Source organism: Prionailurus viverrinus, chromosome D3 (genome assembly GCF_022837055.1).
Source record: "Prionailurus viverrinus isolate Anna chromosome D3, UM_Priviv_1.0, whole genome shotgun sequence".
Taxonomy (NCBI): domain Eukaryota; kingdom Metazoa; phylum Chordata; class Mammalia; order Carnivora; family Felidae; genus Prionailurus; species Prionailurus viverrinus.
In genome coordinates, this window is record NC_062572.1 from 76,776,284 (window position 1) to 76,799,246 (window position 22,963).

Consider the following 22,963-nt stretch of genomic DNA (forward strand, 5'->3'; position numbering starts at 1 on the left):
CCAGGCACTGGCAGCCCTGGGGAAACCTCCTGTCATATAATGACCTCCTTACACTCACTTCCCGTTCTAGACGGCTGCCAAGGATCCATCGCAAACACAGTGATACCTCCATGTCCTGTGCTGCTGCACTTAATCTGTGTACTGCTACTGGGTTCTGTTCTGATCAAGCTCTCGGTGGCACTGCCCTGATCTGTGGTTGTAAGATCTTAGGAGTCACCCTAAGGAAGCAAGTAGCAGCAGTTCCACGTATGTACAAAATGTTCTCATTCCTAAGAGTCCCATACATGTTACAAATTCTTTGCAAACCTTAGGACTGCGTTCACAAAATAAAACAAAAACATACACACATACATACATATACAATCTGCCTGTTCACTGAAAATTTATTTGCTTATGCAACGTGGTCTTCAGCACACAGGTTTAAAAGCATCCCAGTGTAGTAAAACTTTTTGATTAAAATTATTCATGTGATTTTAAATGTTTTCATCAGAAACTATATAATCAAAATCTTAATATCAGCAAAATTCTTAAAAATTCACTTATAATAATGATTTTAACTTACTCCTATTTTGACATTTTTCCTAACTACTTTCTATAACCAAACATTTATTTAGTTTGGTTTAGGTTTAAATTAATTTCCTTTTATTTATCTTTTACTTCATTACAGTTAGGGATCTTAATATGAAGTATGGCTGATACATGATGTTATATTAGATTCAACAGTTCTGTACATTATGCTATGTTCAGGAGATATTTTCACCCTCTTATTTGGATACCATTTACTAATACAAACTGTACCAGTAGGACTTAATTTTATTAGAAATATCCTTTAGTTAGATATCAAAAATGTGATTAGGAGAACCTACTGTTCTAGTTTAACCCCAAATATCATGACATGGTATGATTTTGATCTTAATGAAATTATTTCTTTAAAATTATATTTTTACTTTCCCTAAATACCAATTAAATAAACTTACTCGTTTGAAGTCATTCATATTTGTTGCCTGGACTGGTGTACCAATAAAAGTAAAATATGAAATTCTTGTTGTTTCCTCTTCACCTTGATTGGACTGAACAAATATCTACCCCCAACCAAAAAAAAAAAAAAAAAGATTTTTTATATTAATGATTGTAATCCTTTTTTCATATACATGCTTTAAATTTAACTGGTTTTGTTAGATTATTAATAAAAATACCTCCCACTCTTGGAAGAACTAATCCAAACTACACTTAGACTACTACTCCTATGGGACTATGAATTCCACTGTTTGCCCTGCTAGCCTCACCTTCTCCAGGATGTCACAGCAAGACACCTACATATAGAAGTTCCTGATAAGTTAGTGTCATGGTGTGGAAGAGTCACACTTAAACTCTTTAGAGAATGTTGAAAGAGTATGAAATTCATTTCAGAGGACAGACTGCTGTTGAAATTTTATGAAAATTAGTTTCTGACTGAAGAAAGTCTCTGCAGCTATTTTCTGATACTCATCCATTCATTCTATTTCCTAAAATATTAAAAGAAAAAATATTGGAAATCTGCTCCTAGAATTACACTGTATTATAGCCTGCATATTTTATTAAGCTTGACTCTTTACATTTTTTAATTAATTTATTTGAGAGAGAGAGAGAGAGAGCGCACAAGGGAGGGGCAGAGAGAGAGGGAAATCCCAAGCAGGCTCCGTGCTGTCAGCACAGAGCCCGACATGGGGCTCAAACTCACGAATCGTGAGATCATGACATGGGCCAAAATCCAGAGTTGGCTGCTTAACCAACTGAGCCACCAGGCATCCCGACTCTTTATACTTTCTATTTAAAAACTCCCTTCAGCATGATAGTAGACAGCAGCTTTACTCACAGATCCTTTTTCAACTTTTTCACTATATTGGATTTTCTTTGTGTGTGTGTGTGTGTTTGAATGGCTAAGCTGGAGTTTATTTTGTCTTTTTTTTCTAAATATAACTTATTGTCAAGTTATCTAACATACAGTGTACACCGTGTGCTCTTTGTTTCAGGAATAGATTCCCATGATTCATTGCTTACATACAACACCAGTGCTCATCCCAATAAGTGCCCTCCCTCAATGCCCATCACTGCCACTCATTTTCCCCTCTCTCCTCACCACCCCCATCAACCCTCAGTCTGTTCTCCATATTTAAGAGTTTTTTATCATTTGCCTCCCTCTCTGTTTGAAATTATTTTCTCCCCTTCCTTTCCCCATGGTCTTCTGTTAAGTTTCTCAAATTCCACATGAGTGAAAACATGATAACTTTCTCTGACGTATTTCACTTAGCATAATACCCTCCAGTTCCATCCAGGTTGTTGCAAATGAAGACATTGTTGCAAATTTCATTCTTTCTCATTGCCAAGTAGTATTTTTTTAAAAAACACATTACTCTAGATGCTGTCTACTTAAGAATATTGCCTCTCTAGGTGCACCTAGGTGGCTCAGTCAATTTAGCATCTGACTCTTGATTTCGGCTCATCATGACCTCACGGTTCATGGAGACTGAGCCCCGTGTCGGTCTCTGTGCTAACAGCACAGAGCCTGCTTAGGATTCTCTCCCCACCCCCCTTTCTGCCCTTCCCCTGCTCACACACAGGTGTGGGTTCTCTCTCTAAAATAAATAAATAAAACATTAAAAAAAGGAAAAGAATTTTGCCTCTCTTGATTTAGACAACATATTTCTTTCATTCTCTGATGCAATTAATCAGTTTTTGGTATTTATAGGCAAGCAGAGATTCATCTCAAACCAAGCTTATCAATTAAAAATTCCAAGACTATAGGGACGCCTGGGTGGCTCAGTTGGTTGAGCATCTGACTTTGACTCAGGTCATGAGCTCAAGTTAATGAGTTTGAGCCCCACATCGGGCTCTGTGCTGTCTGTGCAGAGCCTGCTTCGAGTCCTCTGTCGCCCTCTCTCTGCCCTTCCCCCACTTGTGTTCTCTCTCAAAAACAAATAAATGTTTAAAAAAAAAATCCCAAGACTATATATAGGTAAACTATTAAACCAGCTCTCCATTTACTTGTAATGCTCTTTGAATCTTATAAGGCACAACAGTTCATATTCACTGCTTTTAAAACTCATCTTACTTTAGCCTTTCCAATCAAAACTGTCATTTTGATTTCAATTTCATCACCAAAAAACTGATAAGCATGTCTGATTGAGATAGGACACAGTACATAAAGACTTGAGCCTATCACAACATAACTATGTATAGCGATTCTCAATGACAGAGATTAGGTCGGGATGTTTGGGTTGAAAGGGCTTTTCCAATAAACAAATGCCTCCCTTCTATCACTAAATAAAGCAACAGGTACTGTATTAATGGTACAAACATAGGTCAGGAAAATATCTGATAACCAATATTCTAGTTTAATATAATCATTTTCTTCGATTTCATTTGGATAAAATATTCCAAATATTGAAATCTCAATGATAATCCTTCCTTCATCTTACTACTAAGAACATTCTGTGAAACTCCAGTGAAAACCTCCTAAAATGAACACATTATAGCATTCTTCTAATTTACAAAAACCAGAATCATTTCATTAAATCAAGAAAATTACATTAATTTGGCCCAACTTGCTCTCAGTGACTCTGTGCTGGTTCCCACTGTTTTTATAGGTATTCATTCCACTATTCTCCTTTAACCCTCCTACTCCCTGCTCTGAAAGACTGGGCTGGAAGGGAGAAGGAGGTGGTTGGGAGAACATATGCTGGGTTTCATTACAATAATTCACAAAAGCAATTAATAACTGCTAAGAAGCAGTTGACTTAATGTAAATTAAGGTAATGTAAAAGTATCTTTTTAAAAAATCATCTGTATTGAGATCATGACCACTACACTATTAAAAACTGTATGTTCTAGAAAAGTAAATTGGATTTTACAACTGAATCATCACTCATTACCAGGTATGAAAGATTATGTACAAATATCTTCAGTTTAAGTCTAAATGGTCTATAACAAACTTTTAACAAGAACTGCCAAATATACAAAGTAACTGACATATTCACAAATTAAAAAAAAAAAAAAATCAACCTGTCCTTCCTTTTCAGAACACACAGATAAATTAAAAGAAGAAAATTTAATTAGCTCATTATATTACTCATTTCAAATTTTTTCACTCATTTTAAATCAAGAGGACAAAAAACTACCTTAAAGGATCATTTAGAATCACCCAGGATAGTGAAGATAGCATGAACTGTCACCCAAACACCCATTAAATATAGTTAAAATACTACTTACAGTTACACTGTTAACGTTCTGAAATTTAACGTAACGAAGTGGGACAATACCATCTTCTTTAATATCATCCTCTGTTAGTTCCAGAGCTTGAGTTGGTTCACTTCTTTCTGCTTCTTCAAAATCCATAGATCGGGGTAGATTGATAAAAATTTTTACATATTTAGGACCCTGACCTATAAAATGGTAGAATAAAATTAAATGTAAAACCAAACTTGCAATACTTTCTTCGTTTCACCATTACGTTCAGTCTATACAACCAGATACACATTCAAATATAGGCACATACCTACATGCATCTTCAGGAATTCTAAGAAATTCTGAGTATTTTCACAGACATTCTTTTTTTTTTTTTTAAATAGACACTTACTAGTGTATTCTTGGCCTGCTAGCCTTATACTAAGAACTGAGAATATTAGATTAAAACACACATGCACATATGCATATACATATACATTCACAGACTTCTTGACCTCAACTATAAAAGACACTCTGTAATAATGCAACACTACTAATGAGGAGACGCAGGGAAGGCGGTAAGAGTCTGACAATGCACGCAGGTTAACAAAAAGTTTCATAAAAGGAATTAACAATTGAGCTGGGTCTTGCAGTTGCCAACAATTGGTACATTTGTTATTTAGGAGAAGAGCATTACCAGTGACAACATTTAGCTAAAAGGAAATTAATTCTACAAATTGCCAAATTTCATCTTAGGGATTAAGATGTGCTAAGTGGTTAGATCACATTTAAATAGGATGTCTTAGTCCCTTTAACCTCAGGGTATAATCCAAAACTCATTACTTCGTGGCTAGTTAAGGAATCTTAACATATTCATATTGCTTACTCATCTCCATAGCAACTGCTTTCACAAATACTGAGTATTTCCAGAAGATGTAATTTTATTAATGAAAAATACTAATACATAATCATTTAAAATAACAAATGAGAAGGGAATGCTATCTGATAAACAGGGTGCCTACTGTTTCTCCCAATTAAAAAGAAAACAGAAAAAAAGTCCTAGTCCCCAAGACTCCCCTCCCAAAAAAATCAATTAAGAACAGGAAAAAGAGGGAGTATAAATAAGGAAAATTCTTCATTTAATAAAAAGAGAAATGCCAAGTCTGTACAATCATGTTTACAGTATCATAATATATAAAGAAGATGAAACTACTAATAGGTCACAAACAGGAAGATACAGAACCTTAGTGTTATCATCTGTAATAGGAGGAATGTGAAATAAATTTCTCCCAGTTGTGATCCCGAAAAATGGCTACTTCGAAACTGGAGTTTCAGAACAAGAATTGGAAGAGTTCCTTTGTTTTCAGATTAAGAGGGGAACTTAAATTCTAAAATAAAAAATTTTAGAAATAAGGTAAAATTTGTCATTTCATCAGTTCCTAATAATCTTACCTTATTTGCACATTCATTTGTCCCCTTGCTTTGTTCCAGAAACAATTTCACTCTTTCCCAACACAAGGAATATCTACCTCTATTATTTCATTAGTTTTAAAAATGCGCTGACAGATCCACAGAGCAGAAAGTTAAAGGGCTACCCACTACTCACCATTATCTGGCCCTTGAAATTTCATTGAATAAAGCTTAACAGGTTGATTAAATGCCACAGTAATGAGAAGCTGTGAAGAAAATAACAAGTTTTATTTTAAAAGGGCTCTTGAACACCTTGAATATACACAACAGCTAAGTAGAGTTAAAATGATTAATTCAAAGGCAGAAAATATTTAACTCATTTCACAAAACCAATGTAATATTAAAAAATCAGTAAATTGAAAGTAATTTAATTAGACTGACATTTGAGAAATACAATCATCTATTATTCACATAAGGGAATGATGACAAAATTTAAAGGAATAAACTAAACTAAAAACATGCGAGATCCTTGCTGGCTCAGCGGATCATGTGATTCTTGATTTATGGGTTGTGAGTTTGAGCCCCACCTTGGGTGTAGAGCCTATAAAAAAGGAGGGGGTGGGTACTGCCTAAGATCCTAAGGTCTTGTAACCTGTAAACTGGCAAGCATTTTGCCTTCCAAAAAAATTAAACAAAATCCCCAAAGTAAAATAAAATTAAACTATATATTTTAGAATATAAGCTGAACATTTTGTAGGATGGTTTTTCAAGCATGTACCCACATCATCTGATAATATGAAGACACTGCACAGATTATGTGAAGAAACTAGCTCTCAAATGCACTGTACATGATCCAAAACTCAGAAGAATAAGACTTTTAATAGCTCTATGGTAACCTCCAAACCTCCATCCTAAACTTAATCTGGCTAACTGAATCTAGAAGGCCACATAAGGGAACCGGGATAGGAAACATTGTCAGGATGCCGGTCTCTAAGAAACCATGAGTCATTTGCTCAGTCTTCTTTCCAGCTAAAATTGTGTATGATGTACGTATCTCTGCTTCTACCCTAGGAGGACGATTTTCCTGGCAGGAAGATTTCAGGGAAGCTGTGGTCAGTTCTGCTGATATGCATCATCACATTATATTCAGGGCACCATTTACAAGGAACACAATAGTGAACAATATTCTTAAAGCTGTTCAGTAAGGCAGCTGTAGTGGGAGGCAAGATTGAATTTGGATTTATGATTTCAGGATCATTGTGGTCTATGTGCCTAAGAAAACACCCAGACCATTTCCTCTGGTTACATAAATACTTCTTATACTTGACCTGTAATAGTGTGTCAAAAAATAATAAACATGACATATTTAGAGACTTGAACCACAGGTGAGGAGGAGATGAGAATGGAAAGCTAGAAACAGATCAAGAATCTTGAATCTCTTCCTGAAAACTGTGAAGAATCATGTAAATCTTTTGAGAAAGAGTGGCATGATCAGATTTCTATTTTAGAAGAATAACTTTTGGGGATTCCTGCATGGCTCAGCCAGTTAAGAGTCTGACTCTAATAATTTTTTTTTTATGTTTGTTTATTTTTGGGAGACAGAGAGACAGAGTCGGGGAGGGGCACAGAGAGGGGGAGACACAGAATCTGAAGCAGGCTCCAGGCTCTGAGCTGTCAGCACAGAGCCCGAAGCTTGACTCAAACCCACAAAGCATGGGATCAGGACCTGGGCCGAAGTCACTCAACTGACTGAGCCACCCACGTGCCCCAAGAGTCTGACTCTTGATTTTTCAGCTCAAGTATTAATCTCAGGGTTGTGAGTTCAAGCCCTGCATTGGGCTCAACACTGGATGTGAAACCTACTTTAAAAAAAAAGAAGAAGAACTTTTGTGAACATGTAGAAGATGAACTGGAATGGGGGACAAAGCAGAGACAACAGATTAGAAAGTAAATTAAGGGAGTGCCTTCGTGAGTCAGCCAGTTAAGCGTCTGATTCTTGATTTTGGCTGAAGTCATGATTTCATGGTTCATGGGATCGAGCCCCGTGTCGGGCTCTGCACTGACAGCATGGAGCCCGCTTGGGATTCTCCCTCCTTTCTCTCCCTTTCTCTCTCTCTCTCTGCCCCTCCCCCACTCGTGCATGAGTGCTTTCTCAAAACAAATGAACATTAAAAAAGGAAAGAAAATTAAGGAAAATAACAGTCAGGATGAAGGTAATGATGGCTTGATCAAGGCAGGACTACACTACTTCCTCTGTGATGACAATGCAGGGAAGTATAGGGAAGTACGATACAGGTTTACAGCTGGGAATGAGGACCGGACATATAGGGAGTACTTATCTAATTATTCTCTATTTCTCAGATACAGACTCATCTGGGTGGGTAAAAAATAGGGAAGACAGGGGGCGCCTGGGTGGCTCAGTCGGTTGGGTGTCCGACTTTGGCTCAGGTCATGATCTTGCGGTCCGTGAGTTCGAGCCCCACGTCGGGCTCTGTGCTGACAGCTCAGAGCCTGGAGCCTGTTTCAGATTCTGTGTCTCCCTCTTTCTCTGACCCTCCCCCATTCATGCTCTCTCTCTGTCTCAAAAATAAATAAATGAAAAGAAAAAAAAATAGGGAAGACAGGTCTAGAATGAACAAAAGGATTTAAGAACGGTCAAAGCTCAGCTCAACTCAACTCAGCAGTCGGGCCAATCCAAGAATTCTAAGATTCTGTATAATGACCTTGGCAGCTTATACAGAACAGAGTAAGGAGGTGGGTCTATATCGCCAAAGAAACTGAAACTTAAAAAAAGGAAAGGAAGTGGTCATCTGGGAAGGAGAAACATAAAACCATGAGATGGAAACATGATAAAGAACCCAGAGCAGGCATAAACACTGATGATCCCTATAAGCTTTAACTGGGAGGTATCAATTACCTGTTCATCACAATCAGATTCCAAGAAGGTCATATCTTTTCGTAAACAGTTGTCAAATCCATGCTCATCACTTTCATTAAGACATTCACAGCCAGCTTTGTTAATAAAAGGCATTAAATCCATCTGAAAAAATTAAATCAAGACTTTAGGCAAAGGATTTCGATTTGGTTTAACAATCTTCATCAGAAACGTAAATACATGATTTTCTCTAGGTTAGACAACTTTTAAAAAACTTCTCTTTTAAGATAGCTACTAAAACTTTTATAATAAGGCTTTCATTTGAATTTCTGACTGAGACCTATCACTATGAAAGCCAAATCTAGGCTTTGTCCATTTGACAAAGTATCAAAAACCAAGTCTTTAACACTAAGATTATAAAATGTTGACATTTCTTGCTAACAGTATTTTGCAGTGGAAAATATACAAATTAAAATATCTGTTAAGATCCAAAGGAAGCCTACCTCCCTCCTCTAGTGGTCATGTGCTCTTTAAACCTACATCCATAAAGAGTTTACATTTGAGATGAATAACAAATAAGGATTAAAACATTTTTTATTATGGAAAATTTCAAACATGTATAAATAGAATACTACAGTGAACCTCAGGTAGTCAGTCTTTAATAATCCCAGCTACAATAATCAGCTCATGGCCACTCTTGTTTCACCTTTCCCCTGCAAGCAGTCCCTACCCTCCTGTTTTCAAATACATCTTAGACATTTCTTCATTTCATTCATGAACATTTCAGTGTGTTCATGAGCATTTCTCAACGTTTATTTATTTTTGGGACAGAGAGAGACAGAGCATGAACGGGGGAGGGGCAGAGAGAGAGGGAGACACAGAATCGGAAACAGGCTCCAGGCTCTGAGCCATCAGCCCAGAGCCCGACGCGGGGCTCGAACTCACGGACCGCGAGATCGTGACCTGGCTGAAGTCGGATGCTTAACCGACTGCGCCACCCAGGCGCCCCGTTCATGAGCATTTCTGAGAGATAAGGGCTCTTTAAAAAAAATTCTCAATATTATTATCACAACTAAAACAATGAGTAATACTTTAGTTATCAGCAAATATCTGTGTCCAAATTTCTTGGTCTTATAAATGTTTTACAGTTGAACTGTTAGACTCAAAACAGGACTCCAAATAAAGTATGCCATATTTGGTTAATGTCTCCCAACTCCTTTAATCTATGGTCATCTAGTGCCTATGGATTTCTAGTATTTTGGATTTTGCTGATCGCTTCCCTGTGGTATTTAACATCTTTCTGTCTCCCGTGTACGTGTTGGTTAATACTTCCAACACACGGCCAGAGCAGTGACTGTGGGCATCCTTGCATGGTCTCTGACTTTAGCAGGAGTGCCTCTAATGCTCTCTCATTTAGATTTTACGGACGGTTTTAAAAATAAATGGGTACCGAATTCTGTCAAATGCCTTTTCTCCGTATTAGGAGATTATAACTTTTCTCCTTTAGATTGCTGGATTTTTTTTTACTAATATTTTAAGAGTTTTACAATTGGTCCTAATTGGAACTGGTCAGTGGTTTTTTTGTTTTTGTTTTGTTTTGATGCACATTTTGTCAGATTCTGGGATCAAGGTCATATTTACTTCAAAAAGAAATTTAGAAAGTTTTCTCTCTTTTTATATGGTCTTAAGTAGTTTGGAATAACACTAGACTATCTGATCTTAAGATCTGGTAGAATATCCCTGTGAAGTCATCTTGCCCTTTATGGTACAGGTCTTTGACTATTTTCTCTACTTCCTCTATGGTGACTGGTCTATTTAGGAGTTCTGCTTATAGTGGAGTTGATTTTGATAAACTATTTTTCTAGAAAAACATCCATTTAATCTACTAAACAAGGACTAGTTTTAAGTTTACCAAGTATTTTAGATTATCAGTTAATTGCATATTCACCTTTCTATCATAAAGAGTATTATATTTTGTATACAGAGGATACTAATACATGTATGTATCATTCTAAAGAAAACTTTTTTACATGTCAAATAATTAGCAACATAATTATCAATAATTATTAGAATAGATCCTTAATTATTCATGGAGGGGCCTAAATGCTTTTAAAGCCAAAATGCTATTTTGAATTATATTAAATGTTATATTGCATTAGATGTTGAACATATTATTCAGGGTATCATACCATAGCCAATTTAAAAACAGTGGGGGTTGGTGTGCTGGCACTATAAAGCAAAGTTCTATTATTACAGAATCACTTTGAACTTTAAGAACATTTCCCTTGAAAGGACAGTTCTAACAAAATCTTTAAACACTTATGTCTTCCATCCTACCAAGATGCCTCTTCAATGCTGTATCTAGGACTATGATCCCAGGCATGAAGACAACACTGAAATCATGCTTGCAATATCTTAATGATGAAAAATAAATAGGTGATTTACCTGAAGTTGTTTTTGTATTTATTTATCGTGGGACACACAAAACAAGTTATCACACTCAAACAGTTGCATTAAAGTGCTTTGCTACACAACACTGTCTAGGACAAATTGGCATTATATCTGACTTAACTGCAAATTGACACATTCCAGAAATACGCAATTGGAAATAAATATCACTACCTATGTAATCAACTTGCCAATGAGGAAAGAATAATGAGAAAACAATCAGACAAATCCAGATTGTGGGACAGTCTATAAGACAGATGGTCTCAACCTACGGTGTACAATAAGATAGCCATTAGCCACATGTGATAATTTAAAATTAAATTAATTAAAAGCAGATAAAACTCAAAATTCAGTCTTTCAGTTGCACTAGTCATATAACAAATACATAACAGCCACAAGCATCTAGTGGCTACTAGACTGGTGCTGGTTTAAACTTTCAAAAAAGGTAGTCATGAAAGGAAAAAAGAGCAGACAGAAGTTTCTAGAACACCAAAGAAAAACAACTTAACTGCAATGTATGATCCTTGACTTGATCCTAGATGGGGGAAAACAGTTATAAAGGATATTTTGGAGATAATTTTAAAAATGTGAATGTAGGCTGTAAATACTAGAGATACTCTAAACCACTGCTAAATTTCTTAGGAGTGCTAATAGTATCATGGTTATGTAAAAGAATGTTCTTGTTCTTAGAAGCTACCTGCTCAAATATTTAGAGATGAACCATCATGATGTCTATACCTTACTTTTTAAATGACTCTGCCAAGAGATAAAAGTATATAAACACCTATCAAGAAAGCAAAACTAGGGGCGCTTGGGTAGCTCAGTTGGTTAAGCATGGGACTCTTGATTTCAGCTCAGGTCATGATCTCACGGTTCGTGGGATCAAGCGCTACATTGGGCCCTGCGCTGACAGCGTGGAGCCTACTTGAGATTCTCTACTTCTCCTCCCTCTACCCCCCCAGCCCGCCACCGCCAAGAAAGCAAAAGTAGCAAAATATTCACAACTGATGAACATAGGTGAATGGTATATATGTTTGTTATACTATTCCATCAATAGTAGAACATTTTTTATGTTCTGTTTTGTTTTGTTTTGTTTTTTTACAGGGGAGAAAATCTAACACAAGACACACAGAAAGTTAGAAAACCCTTTCCATGCTTCCAATTTTGGTTAAAGAAAGATCTGCCTTACTACACAGATGAGGGTCATTTAAGGTTTCATTTCATTTTGTTGAATGATGACAAAATTTGTACACTGAAATCTATAGTTCAGTGGTCAGAATACTGAAATACACTAATAAGCCTCAAGATTCAGAACATTATGCAAATCCAAGTTCAATCCCAGAGTGCCTAGAATTCAAACTTGTGGAGAGGAAGACTTATTGATAGCCCTATGGCTATGAAGCAATACTAGGTATTCTTAACGAATATGAAAGAAAAAAAGATAGAATGATTTAAATTTTCCTAATTTAAATTTAAATTTAAATATCCCAATGCTTCAATAAACATTTTATAAACTAGAAGTCATTATATTTACAAAAACACTGTCTTATTTCTGAATAAGAACTATTACCATTCTTAACCTACATCTATTGCAATATTTCAAACTCCTCTAAAAGAGATACACGTACCTCTCATACTCTGGCTTCAATCAAATTTGGAGTTCCAAAACTAGGATGTGTAAAATCAGTAACTATATTGTCTCTTTGTGTGAAACGATAACTGAAAGTCTTTAAAACCAAAATTTTATTTAAAAACTGGCAACACAACTATATGCTAACTGAGATACAAATTTTTAAAAATTATTTTAAAAATCCAATTAAAACCTTTTTTAGCTTAAAAAAAACTGGCAATACATTTTTGCAATGCTTATACTTAAATCTGCTTAAGACACAGGCTTTCATTCACTGATTCTTCCTCCTGTTAAGTGGCTATTTGTGCTGTGAGAATGATGACATTCTTAGAAACACATTACCGATCTTACATAATAACTTTGTAGACATAATAGTTCAAAACTTTTAATGTCTTGATTGACACCAGATGGAAAAAATGAAAATGTTTTTAATAGCTTTTCACAGTGCATTCATAACATGTGCATGAAAACGGAGTTTTTTTTTAATTTCTTAAAACTTAAGTTTTTCCTGCTTAATTCCTACCTGAGGCCAAAACACTGATATCACGCTTAGCTGATGTGTAAATAAGTAGCCCTCTAGCTAAGCAGCAGGACTGTTCCGCTCTCATTAAGACTTTTTCATGCAAAAACCCTTCACAAATAACGGGGAAAAAAATACAAAGATGTAAACAAATCAGTTTACGGGTCAAATTAATTTCCAAAATTTTCCCAAAGGTGTCACAACCCTGACTTACACAACATGTTCATACTTTCCAACTGGGTATCGCAATTTCAAATGATTACATAACAGTTCTGTTTTAAACAGATACTAATTGCGCCTCCCTAACTTCAAGTAATTAATGCCAGTACCACACGTTAAAGACACTTTTTGAAGATACAACCCCCACCCCGACACTCAAAGAAAAAATCTCTTGTATTTATCTAACTACAGAGTCTCCTTATTCAGTATAAATTTAAGAGACTTACAGAAAGGACTTGTCCGTGATACACATTCTTTCATATATTAGCTTTAACTTGAGGTAACAATTATTTTTTTTTTTAAATTCATTTTTGATCTGCCAATACAATTAACTTTAAAAAAGAAAAATTAGGAAAGATACATACAAATATATATTTTGGTATGCAGGATTAACCAAGCTGCATTAATAAGTCAGCTACTACAAAGTGAATTTCTGAATTTTGGTTCCTTCCTGAATAGCTCTCAAATGATAGATACTGAATTATAAAATTTTATTATGTATGATTTTCAAACACTTTTGTGTTCCTAAGTCTTCAAGTTATTATTTGAATAATAATTCTTAAAACTCAGAAAAACATACCTAATGGTAAAATCACACATGATCCTAAAATAACTAGATTTTTGTAACAGAAAAAAGAGGTGCCAGAAAAGAGGGGATACATTTAAAAAGACAGAGAAAACTATAGGGAATTTTAGGAAAGGGAGTTCAGCATAAAATGGTCACACATTAAAACTGACATGTCATTTTACACAACTGTTGAAAAATGGAAAATTTTTCCAATGCACATTTCTTCACATTTTGGGGAGGGGGAAATATATAAATATGTAAATTTAAAAGTACGCATAAATAAAACATATACATTATATACAATAATAAAATCGAAATTAAATGTATGTATATAAATATACATTAAAAATGAGTGAATGTTTAAAACTGGCTATTAAGACAATTCAGAAAACAGATTAAAAAAAAAAAACAAGTGGCAAAAAAGATTAGCAGAGCAAATTTAGGAAAAATTGTTTTTGATGAGGGCTTAAGGTGATAATGTATACAACAGAGACAAAAACCCAACAGTCAGCTAATGAAGTTACTTTTAAAGTTCTTATCTGAAAGTATTCTTAACCAGCAAAAGATAACAGTCAACTTCACTTTAAGCCAACAGTGACAAAAATACATCATGATTTCACTTTTAAGTCTACCTACATAGCCTTTTGGAATATCTGTGTCCTCATTGCTTCCAGGGTCATTTTCTAAGTGCTGCTTGATTTTTTCTTCTAATCCAACAGCATCTGCTCCTTGATATTGATCAATTCTCACTTTGTTTCGAAAAAACAGAAATGTAGGTGTTGCTGATATATTGTTGGTGGCAGCTGTTCCCTAGAATTGACAAGTTAGATGACGTTAATGAATTAAAATTAATCATTTTTAAACCACTTAGAATATTCATTCTACATCTCTATAGAAGTTAAATACCACAAGCATAAGCAAAAATCACGTAAAATAACGTATTCCCAATTGTTATTTAAGAAAAAGCAGGCCTGTTACTGAGGGCACAACTACATGACCCTTACATTCCCAATGAAGAACCTCCATTTTAAATCAGTTTTAGTATTAAAGACTTCACCCAACCAGCAGAATAGCTTCCAATACAGAAATTATGCTTTACAACACTAGCTAGCTCTCTCATAAGTACATGCTATTTCTTAAGTGGCAAAACCAAAGAGGGTATTGATCAGTCAACACAAAGCAGGGCTACTAGGAAAAAGTACAGATCTGAAAAACAGCAGCCCATCTCTCCATGAATATGAAGTAACAGCCTCACCCAACTCTACTCATAGAAATGACTTCTGGCCTCCCTCACTGCAACATCTACCTTTTAAAGTTCTGCTCCAACTCCACAATATTATAAAACTAAGTAGCAAGCAAATGGGTATCAGCTAATTAATGATGGATCCATGGTCTAAACTCTTCATAAGTACAAAGGAAATAGTAAAGCAAACATGTCATCTTGCATATTCAAATACTATGAAGAGGTACCACTATGTTGCTTAAAGAAAAAAAGTTTACATAGAGATGTCTTCTCTAAACCTCAAAAATTAAACACAAAAACACGACTGACCTTTTAAAACAGTGTTGTCCAAAATGAGACACAAATATAGGCTATATATGTAATTTTAAGGTTCCAATATCCACAACAGAAAAACTGAAATAATTTTAATAGCATATTTTAGTGAATCACTATCCACATTTTCAACATGGTCACTATAAAAAGTTAATGATGTATTTTACATTTTTTTTCATACTAAGCCTTCAAAATCCTATGTGTATATCTATAGCACTTCTCAACTGGGACTGGCCACGTTTCAAGTGTGCAATAACCACATGTAGCTAGTGGCTATCATACTGCACAAACAGCTCCAGAGGAGAACACTTCTAGATTAGAGACAGAGACTAGTACGGCCCAGTGCTACAGTCCACTAGTATGCAACAGAAGTACAAAGCAATAACACAGGGTTTATACCAAACCTCAAATACTAACTACAAACGAGGTAACATTAAAAAATTTTTTTCACTCAGAAATGTATCAAAGACACAACCTCACCAAAAAGAGCAGCTACACAGTTATTCCTTAGTTAGAACTACATTTTTAGTGTTGGAAACAACCTTCAAAACATTTTTCCTTAACTCCTCCTCCATATTCTCATATATGCAAATGTCGAACTGTCACATGGTCATTCCAACTAAGTAATCGGAATCCCCACAACACTGTGTCTCAATCAACAGTAATCAACACTCTAAAGTTTCTGCTGAGTACGCAGCTTTGAGGCTAAGATTACACAATGATCAATTCAAATCAAACTATAAGCAAGAATTCTCTGCCAAGGCTTGTTAATCAACCAATGCCTCAGTAGAAGATAATGTCGATTTGCGAAAGATAAACAAAAAATGTAAAACAAAAAACTTCCAGGTGTCCTATTAAGTTGAACAACTTCTTAGTTTTACATCAGAAAGATATTAATATAAACAAACCCAGAAGCAATTAATATGGGACTACCGTTTTTAACTAATGTAGCCACAATAACATTTGTAATAATTCATGTCAACGTAACATTTCCCTATCTTCAAAGGAGTAAGTACTATGTGCATAAAGAGATAAACGAATGAAGGATGACATCAATGTTGAATTTCAAACCAGTGTAATTTTTTCTGTTAAAAAGGACTCCTTTCCAGGGTGCCTGGGTGGCTCAGTCGTTCAAGCATCCAACTCTTGATTTTGGCTCAGGTCATGATCCCACAGTTGTTAAGTTTAAGCTCCCCATTAGGCTCTGTGCTGACAGAGGAGCCTGCTTGGGATTCTCTCTCTCTCTCTCTCTCTCTCTCTCTCTCTCTCTCTCACTCTCACTCTCACTCTCTCTCTCTCTTTACCCCTCCCCTGCTTGGGCTCTTTCTCTCTCAAAATAAACAAACAAACATTTAAAAAAAAAAAAAAAAAAGGATTCCTTTCCCTTACCTGACACTGATGTACATCTACTTCCAAGAAAACTGCCTGTGGATACTTATTACTCATAGAACTGAATGCTGGGGCAATCCTTAAACATGGTCCACACCTGTGAGAAAGTAAAACACATGCTTGGTAAAAACACACAAAAGACTGTATTAAATTATACTCTAAAGAACCTGTTAATTAAAATATGAAATCAAACAAACTCTGATGATCCTGGCTTTAGTTGTTCTAATCTTTTCCACTAGATTAATTTAGATACACTTGCATCAATATCACATTGTCCTAATGACTACAGATTTATATTAAGTTTTAAATATAATAATGTTAAGTCTCCCAGCTTTGTTCTCACTGAAATTAAAGATCTAAATAAAAGGAGGAATACGCTATGCTTATAAACTGGAAAACTCAACAGCATCAAAATGTCAATTCTCCTAAATTTGATTTTTTGAAGTCAATGTAAAATCCCAGTAGGTTTTCTTGCAGAAGTTAACAAGTTTAAATTCTAAAACTTACAGGGAAATACCAAAGATAGCCCAAGCCATCTTGAGGTTCAAAGCTGAGAAAATTACATTACTGAATATTAAGAATGATCACACAGCTTTATAAATTAAGAGTGTTCAGTGCTGGTACAATGATAAAAAAAAAACAAAACAAAAAACTGACCAATGTAAAAGAACAGGTCCAGAAACAAACCCATCCATCCTATCTGCAGCAACCTGATTTATCAAACATGTGACACAGCAGTGCAGTGGGGAAAGGATGGTCTTTGCAATAAGCAGTGCTACGTCAACTAGATAGTCACATGAGAAAATAAATGAATCGTGACCCCTATACCTCACACCATACAAAAACCCAATTCCAGATGGATTACAGGGCTAAGTGTGAGAGGTAAAACAATAAGGGTTTTAGGAAAAAATACAAAGGATACTTTCAAATCTTAGGAACAAGCAAAGATTTCTTAAAACACAAAAAGCACTGAAGAAAAAAGGAAATAATTGATATATTGTAATATACTTGATAAATTAGAAAATATTAAGACCTTTTCTTCATTAAGATACCAAGTCCCCACAGAGTGGTAAAAAATATCTGTGAAACATATCAAAGGACTTAGACTGCTAATATGTAAAGAATTCCTACAAATCAGTAAGAACAAGACTGACACTCAAAAGAAAAACGGGTAAACTCTTAAACTGGTACTTGACAAATGAGGTTATCTTCATAACAGTCCGTAAATATGAAAAGATACCTCACTTCATTAGTCACCAGGGAAACCAGGGAAAGGAAAATTAAAACTACTTCCATCAAAATAGCTAAAACAAAAAAGAATAAACTATAGTCAAGAATGTGGATCAACTGAACTGTTAGTGACCATGCAAAATGGTATCACCTCTTTAGGGGAAAAGAAAAGAACCTGGCAGTATCTACTAAACCAAAATTTGTGCCTACCTGTCAGCATTTCTGAGTTACATAACCAACAGAAGTGTCTACATATGTTTGCTTTAGGGCATTTGAAAAAAATACTGATAGTAGTAACACTTCTAATACCCAAAAGAGGAGACTATTCAAAGTCCTATCAACACAGAATGAGTATATTAACTGCAGTTGCTCATACAGTGGAATACTATACAACAATGAAAATGACTGGTGTAAAACTTCATGCAAAACATGGGTTAACCTCACAAATAAAACTGAGAAAAGTAATACGTTATATGATTCCATTTATGTATGGTTCAAATACAGGCAAAACAAGTCAATGGTAGTACAAATCAGGACATAGGTTACCTTGAGAGTTAATGACAGGATGGGGATATGCAAGAGATTTCAAAAGGCTAGTTATATTATTCTATTTGTCTGGAACCTGATTATATGAGCGTGTGTGTTCAGTTTGTGAAAATTCAACAGGCTACACATTTATAATTACACACTGTTACATCTCAATAGAAGTTCAGACAAAAACCATAGCAATAGCAGATAAGAACACAAGGAAAAGCAAATTCTGAAGCACAAATGTTCATGCCCAAGCTGTGACTGTCTCTCCATTGTTAACATTTTAATCAGTATTTTCATCCTGTGCCATCTATAAACCTGACACCGAAAAGCTAATAACGAATTAACTTCTTAAATATTAAACTTGGTGCTTCTGAAAGTAGGTTTTTGTATCTAACAATCCTCAAATAGGCCCGGAGACCAAATTATAAAGAAACAAACATTTATAGTCACTAAGCCTATGTTTGGTTTAGCAAAATACTTCTAGTTATCAATAAGTCTTAAACATTATGGATAGGAGTACAAATTGTTAAATCCTTTTTGAAGAGCCATTAATCACTCTGTCAATTTTAAATGAACACAACCCAAGATTCAACAATCTTACTTCTATACATCAATCCTACCTTAAGACTTAACTCAGTTTCACAATATGTATACAAAGTTCAATGCAATGTTATTAATAGTAAAAAATTAGAAATAATCTAAGTGGCAATCAACAAAAATAGTTTCAAATGTTATGACACATTCATACCAGACGATAAGGATAATTTGTAAATTTATACTGTTTAAAATAAAACTAAGTCTCATGATAAAATTCTCTATTACCACATGAAAAAAAAGTGTATACACACATTAGGTGCGTCACACAATAATCAGTTAATTACTTATGCAAAGTGGGACTGGAAAAGGAAGAGAGAAAATTTGGAGGAAACTTTTTAAAATTATTCATACTTCTGCACTTCTGTTTTTTTAGGATGAACAGGTACTTTGATCTTAAAATATTAAATAACTTGAGATTACAGAATTTAACATTAATTGCATTTAAACAGGTTTCCCAAATGAAGCACAGTGATTTATGCTATAGCACAATATATTCATTCTTAAAAGAAATCTCCCTTCTGCACAAGCATGCATTCAAAATAAGACGACTTATGGGAAAAATAAGATCGAGGCAAGCCATGTAAACCCATGCAACTTTGTAAACATATCCCCAAGAAAAAAAAAACAATAACGTTCTGAGGAAATACTTGGACAGCCAGGCAGGTGGCTCAGACCTAGAGGATACCTCAAGGAATATTTAAAATGAATAAAACCGATGGACTGTAAGTGCCATGACGATCCAGGTGGAAGTGAAGCTCTGAAGCAGTGAGGCTGCACAGAGGAAGCGTAGCCCTGAGAATGAACCCTCAGGGAACAAGTGCTGGGTGCAAGTGCGAGTGTTTTATTAACTTTAACGTCATTAAAATAAACTTGCAAGGGAGCTTGCCTGCATAGCTGAGGGCTTTTCTCTTTCCTGCTAAAGATTGTATTTCTATTTCTGCTCTTCACTACCTAGGAAAAACAGAATGCGAACCAACAGGACTTGCTCATTATACTGACATCATCACGCTATTCACCAGTCACGTAGGAGTTAACCGGTCAGTGTTAAAAAAACAGAAACAGGGGCGCCTGGGTGGCTCAGTCGGTTAAGCGGCCGACTTCAGCTCAGGTCGTGATCTCGCGGTCCGTGAGTTCGAGCCCCACGTCAGGCTCTGTGCTGACAGCTCAGAGCCTGGAGCCTGTTTCAGATTCTGTGTCTCCCTCTCTCTGACCCTCCCCCGTTCATGCTCTGTCTCACAAATAACTAAAATTCTTAAAAAAAAAAAAAAAAAAAAAAAAAAAAAAAAAAACAGAAACAAAAACAAAAACAAAAAACACTTCTGGCTAAAATGACTGTACTAAGATTAAGTGTTCCCTTTCAAAATTTAACCTTATCTAGATCCCTGTTTTAGTTAGCCATCACAGGTTGTAACTTTAGTCAAAAATGAAAATAAGTCACAGAACACAGAAGCACAAATAAATACAATGGCATACTTTTACAATATAATCATCCAAATGAATTGATCAGTTATTTTGAGTAAGATGTTTGCCTGCTTAATATCAGCACTTAAGAGTATAAATTTCTAGGGGCGCCTGGGTGGCGCAGTCGGTTAAGCGTCCGACTTCAGCCAGGTCACGATCTCGCGGTCCGTGAGTTCGAGCCCCGCGTCAGGCTCTGGGCTGATGGCTCAGAGCCTGGAGCCTGTTTCCGATTCTGTGTCTCCCTCTCTCTCTGCCCCTCCCCCGTTCATGCTCTGTCTCTCTCTGTCCCAAAAATAAATAAACGTTGGAAAAAAAAAAATTTAAAAAAAAAAGAGTATAAATTTCTATTATTAGCTGAGCTCAGAACAAGTCACCTGATTTCCCTGTATAAAATGGGAAGGGACTAGATTTTCCAGGACCTTTGTCATATCCAAAATATTATGCCCCACATATGCCTGAATTTCAGGATCTTCCTTTTTTCCTCCTGTGCAGTCTTGTTTCACAGCCCTTAAATAGTATATAACCACAGAGCCTCTGAACTTGTAAAAGAGACCAGAGATCATCTAGTCCACACATTTAAAAAAAAAAAAAAAGCGTTCTTTTGCTACTTCTCTTTGACAGGAAGCTTATCTGTTAAACATGTAAAATGGATATGTAAGGATTCTGACTTATGCTTTTTGAGAAAAAACAAAGCAGACAACTCTCCAGCTTTTTGCAATACATAAAGAACCAAACCCAGAAAACTCAAACTTTAAAACTCACCTAACACAATTATTTGGTAAGTGAGCAATGAAGACCAGAAAAGTTAAATCACTTGCCCAAGATCAGACACTCTAGTAAACGAAAGGGCCACAACAGAACAGTTAACTCCTAACCAATCCAAGATCAGCTTTCTTTGAAAGCACCAAGCTAGGTTCTAAGTATGATTTTTGTTTACAGTCATTATATAAACAAATTCTACTTCATGAACTTGCTGTCCTTCCCTGTTTGCTAGTCAGTGCTCTACCTTGAGCAGTAACATGTGTAAACACATTGCTGACATAATGGTAAGAAAATGTATGTGCTTTCTGTAGAGATATTTTAAAAGTCTATTTTTTCTGTAGGGCACAACCTTAAAGTAGGTAATGTCTAGATTAATTATATTTTAATTAGGGCAGACATAATCATAACTGGTCCTATTAATAACACAAAATGCGGGGCGCCTGGGTGGCGCAGTCGGTTAAGCGTCCGACTTCAGCCAGGTCACAATCTCGCGGTCCATGAGTTCGAGCCCCGCGTCAGGCTCTGAGCTGATGGCTCAGAGCCTGGAGCCTGTTTCCGATTCTGTGTCTCCCTCTCTCTCTGCCCCTCCCCCGTTCATGCTCTGTCTCTCTCTATCCCCCCGCCAAAAATGGCTAGCATTCACTGAGCATTTACTATATGTTATACAATTTACAAAACCCTTAAACTCATTTAAACCCTACATTTCTCATTTGAAAGTCAAGAACAATGCAGTACAGTGCTAGAATTTGATTACCAATCCCAACTCTTAACTGCTGTTCCAAATACCCCAAAACAGTGGCTTAAACACTGCTTTCTGTTATTTCTCAATTAACTGCCACGATTAAAATGAATATGCTCTTTTTAAAAAAAATCCAGACACATACCATTTTATAAAGTTCAAATCCAGGCAAAACTAATTTACAGTGTTAGAACTCAAGAACGAGGAGGGGAGCCTGGGTGGCTCGGTTGGTTAAGCAGCTGACTTTGACTCAGGTCATGATCTCACAGCTCATGAGTTCAAGCCAAGCATCGGGTTCTCCACTCAGCACAAAGCCTGCTTTGGATCCTCGGTCTCCCTCTCTCTCTCAAGAAAAAAAAAAAGGGAATTCAAGAACCAGAAGAAAGCAGGCATGGGGCAGGGGTAGTCTACCGTGCTGGCATTCTTGATCTACATGTTAGTTACAAGCGTAACCACTCTGAAAATTTATCAAAGTATACACAAATGATTTGTGTACATTTTGCATGCATGTTATACTTGAAATAAAAAGTTTGCTTTTAAGAAAAATTCTCTGTTCTTTGAGACCTCACCATGTCCTAGTTATCTCTCGTTATCTGCCTGGTCCCTATGGACTGCTGGGCCTGCTATCTTTGTAATTCAGTCTGTAGCAATTTTGAACCATATAATTAATGTTATCTATATCTATAATGTATTAGTTGGACAAGCTACCATAACCATTAGAATTCAACATTCTAACCAACGCTAACACTATTCTTGGATGGTAATAGTAACACCTAACCAACAACAAAGTAGGACTTGCTTTAACAAAACTGAACAGACAGTA

General features: G+C 35.8%; 1 protein-coding gene across 1 annotated transcript in view; it reads right to left on the bottom strand.

Annotated features, from left to right (window-relative positions):
• Window positions 1-22,963, bottom strand: part of TXNL1 (thioredoxin like 1) — a 33,953-nt gene that overhangs the window by 5,388 nt on the left and 5,602 nt on the right. Inside the window, exons 2-7 of the mRNA XM_047828069.1 lie at window positions 16,818-16,914; window positions 14,510-14,683; window positions 8,531-8,653; window positions 5,810-5,879; window positions 4,249-4,421; window positions 978-1,082 (exon numbers count right to left, since the gene is read on the bottom strand). Of these exons, the coding sequence (XP_047684025.1) occupies window positions 978-1,082; window positions 4,249-4,421; window positions 5,810-5,879; window positions 8,531-8,653; window positions 14,510-14,683; window positions 16,818-16,914 (742 nt within the window). The remainder of the gene's footprint in view (window positions 1-977; window positions 1,083-4,248; window positions 4,422-5,809; window positions 5,880-8,530; window positions 8,654-14,509; window positions 14,684-16,817; window positions 16,915-22,963) is intronic.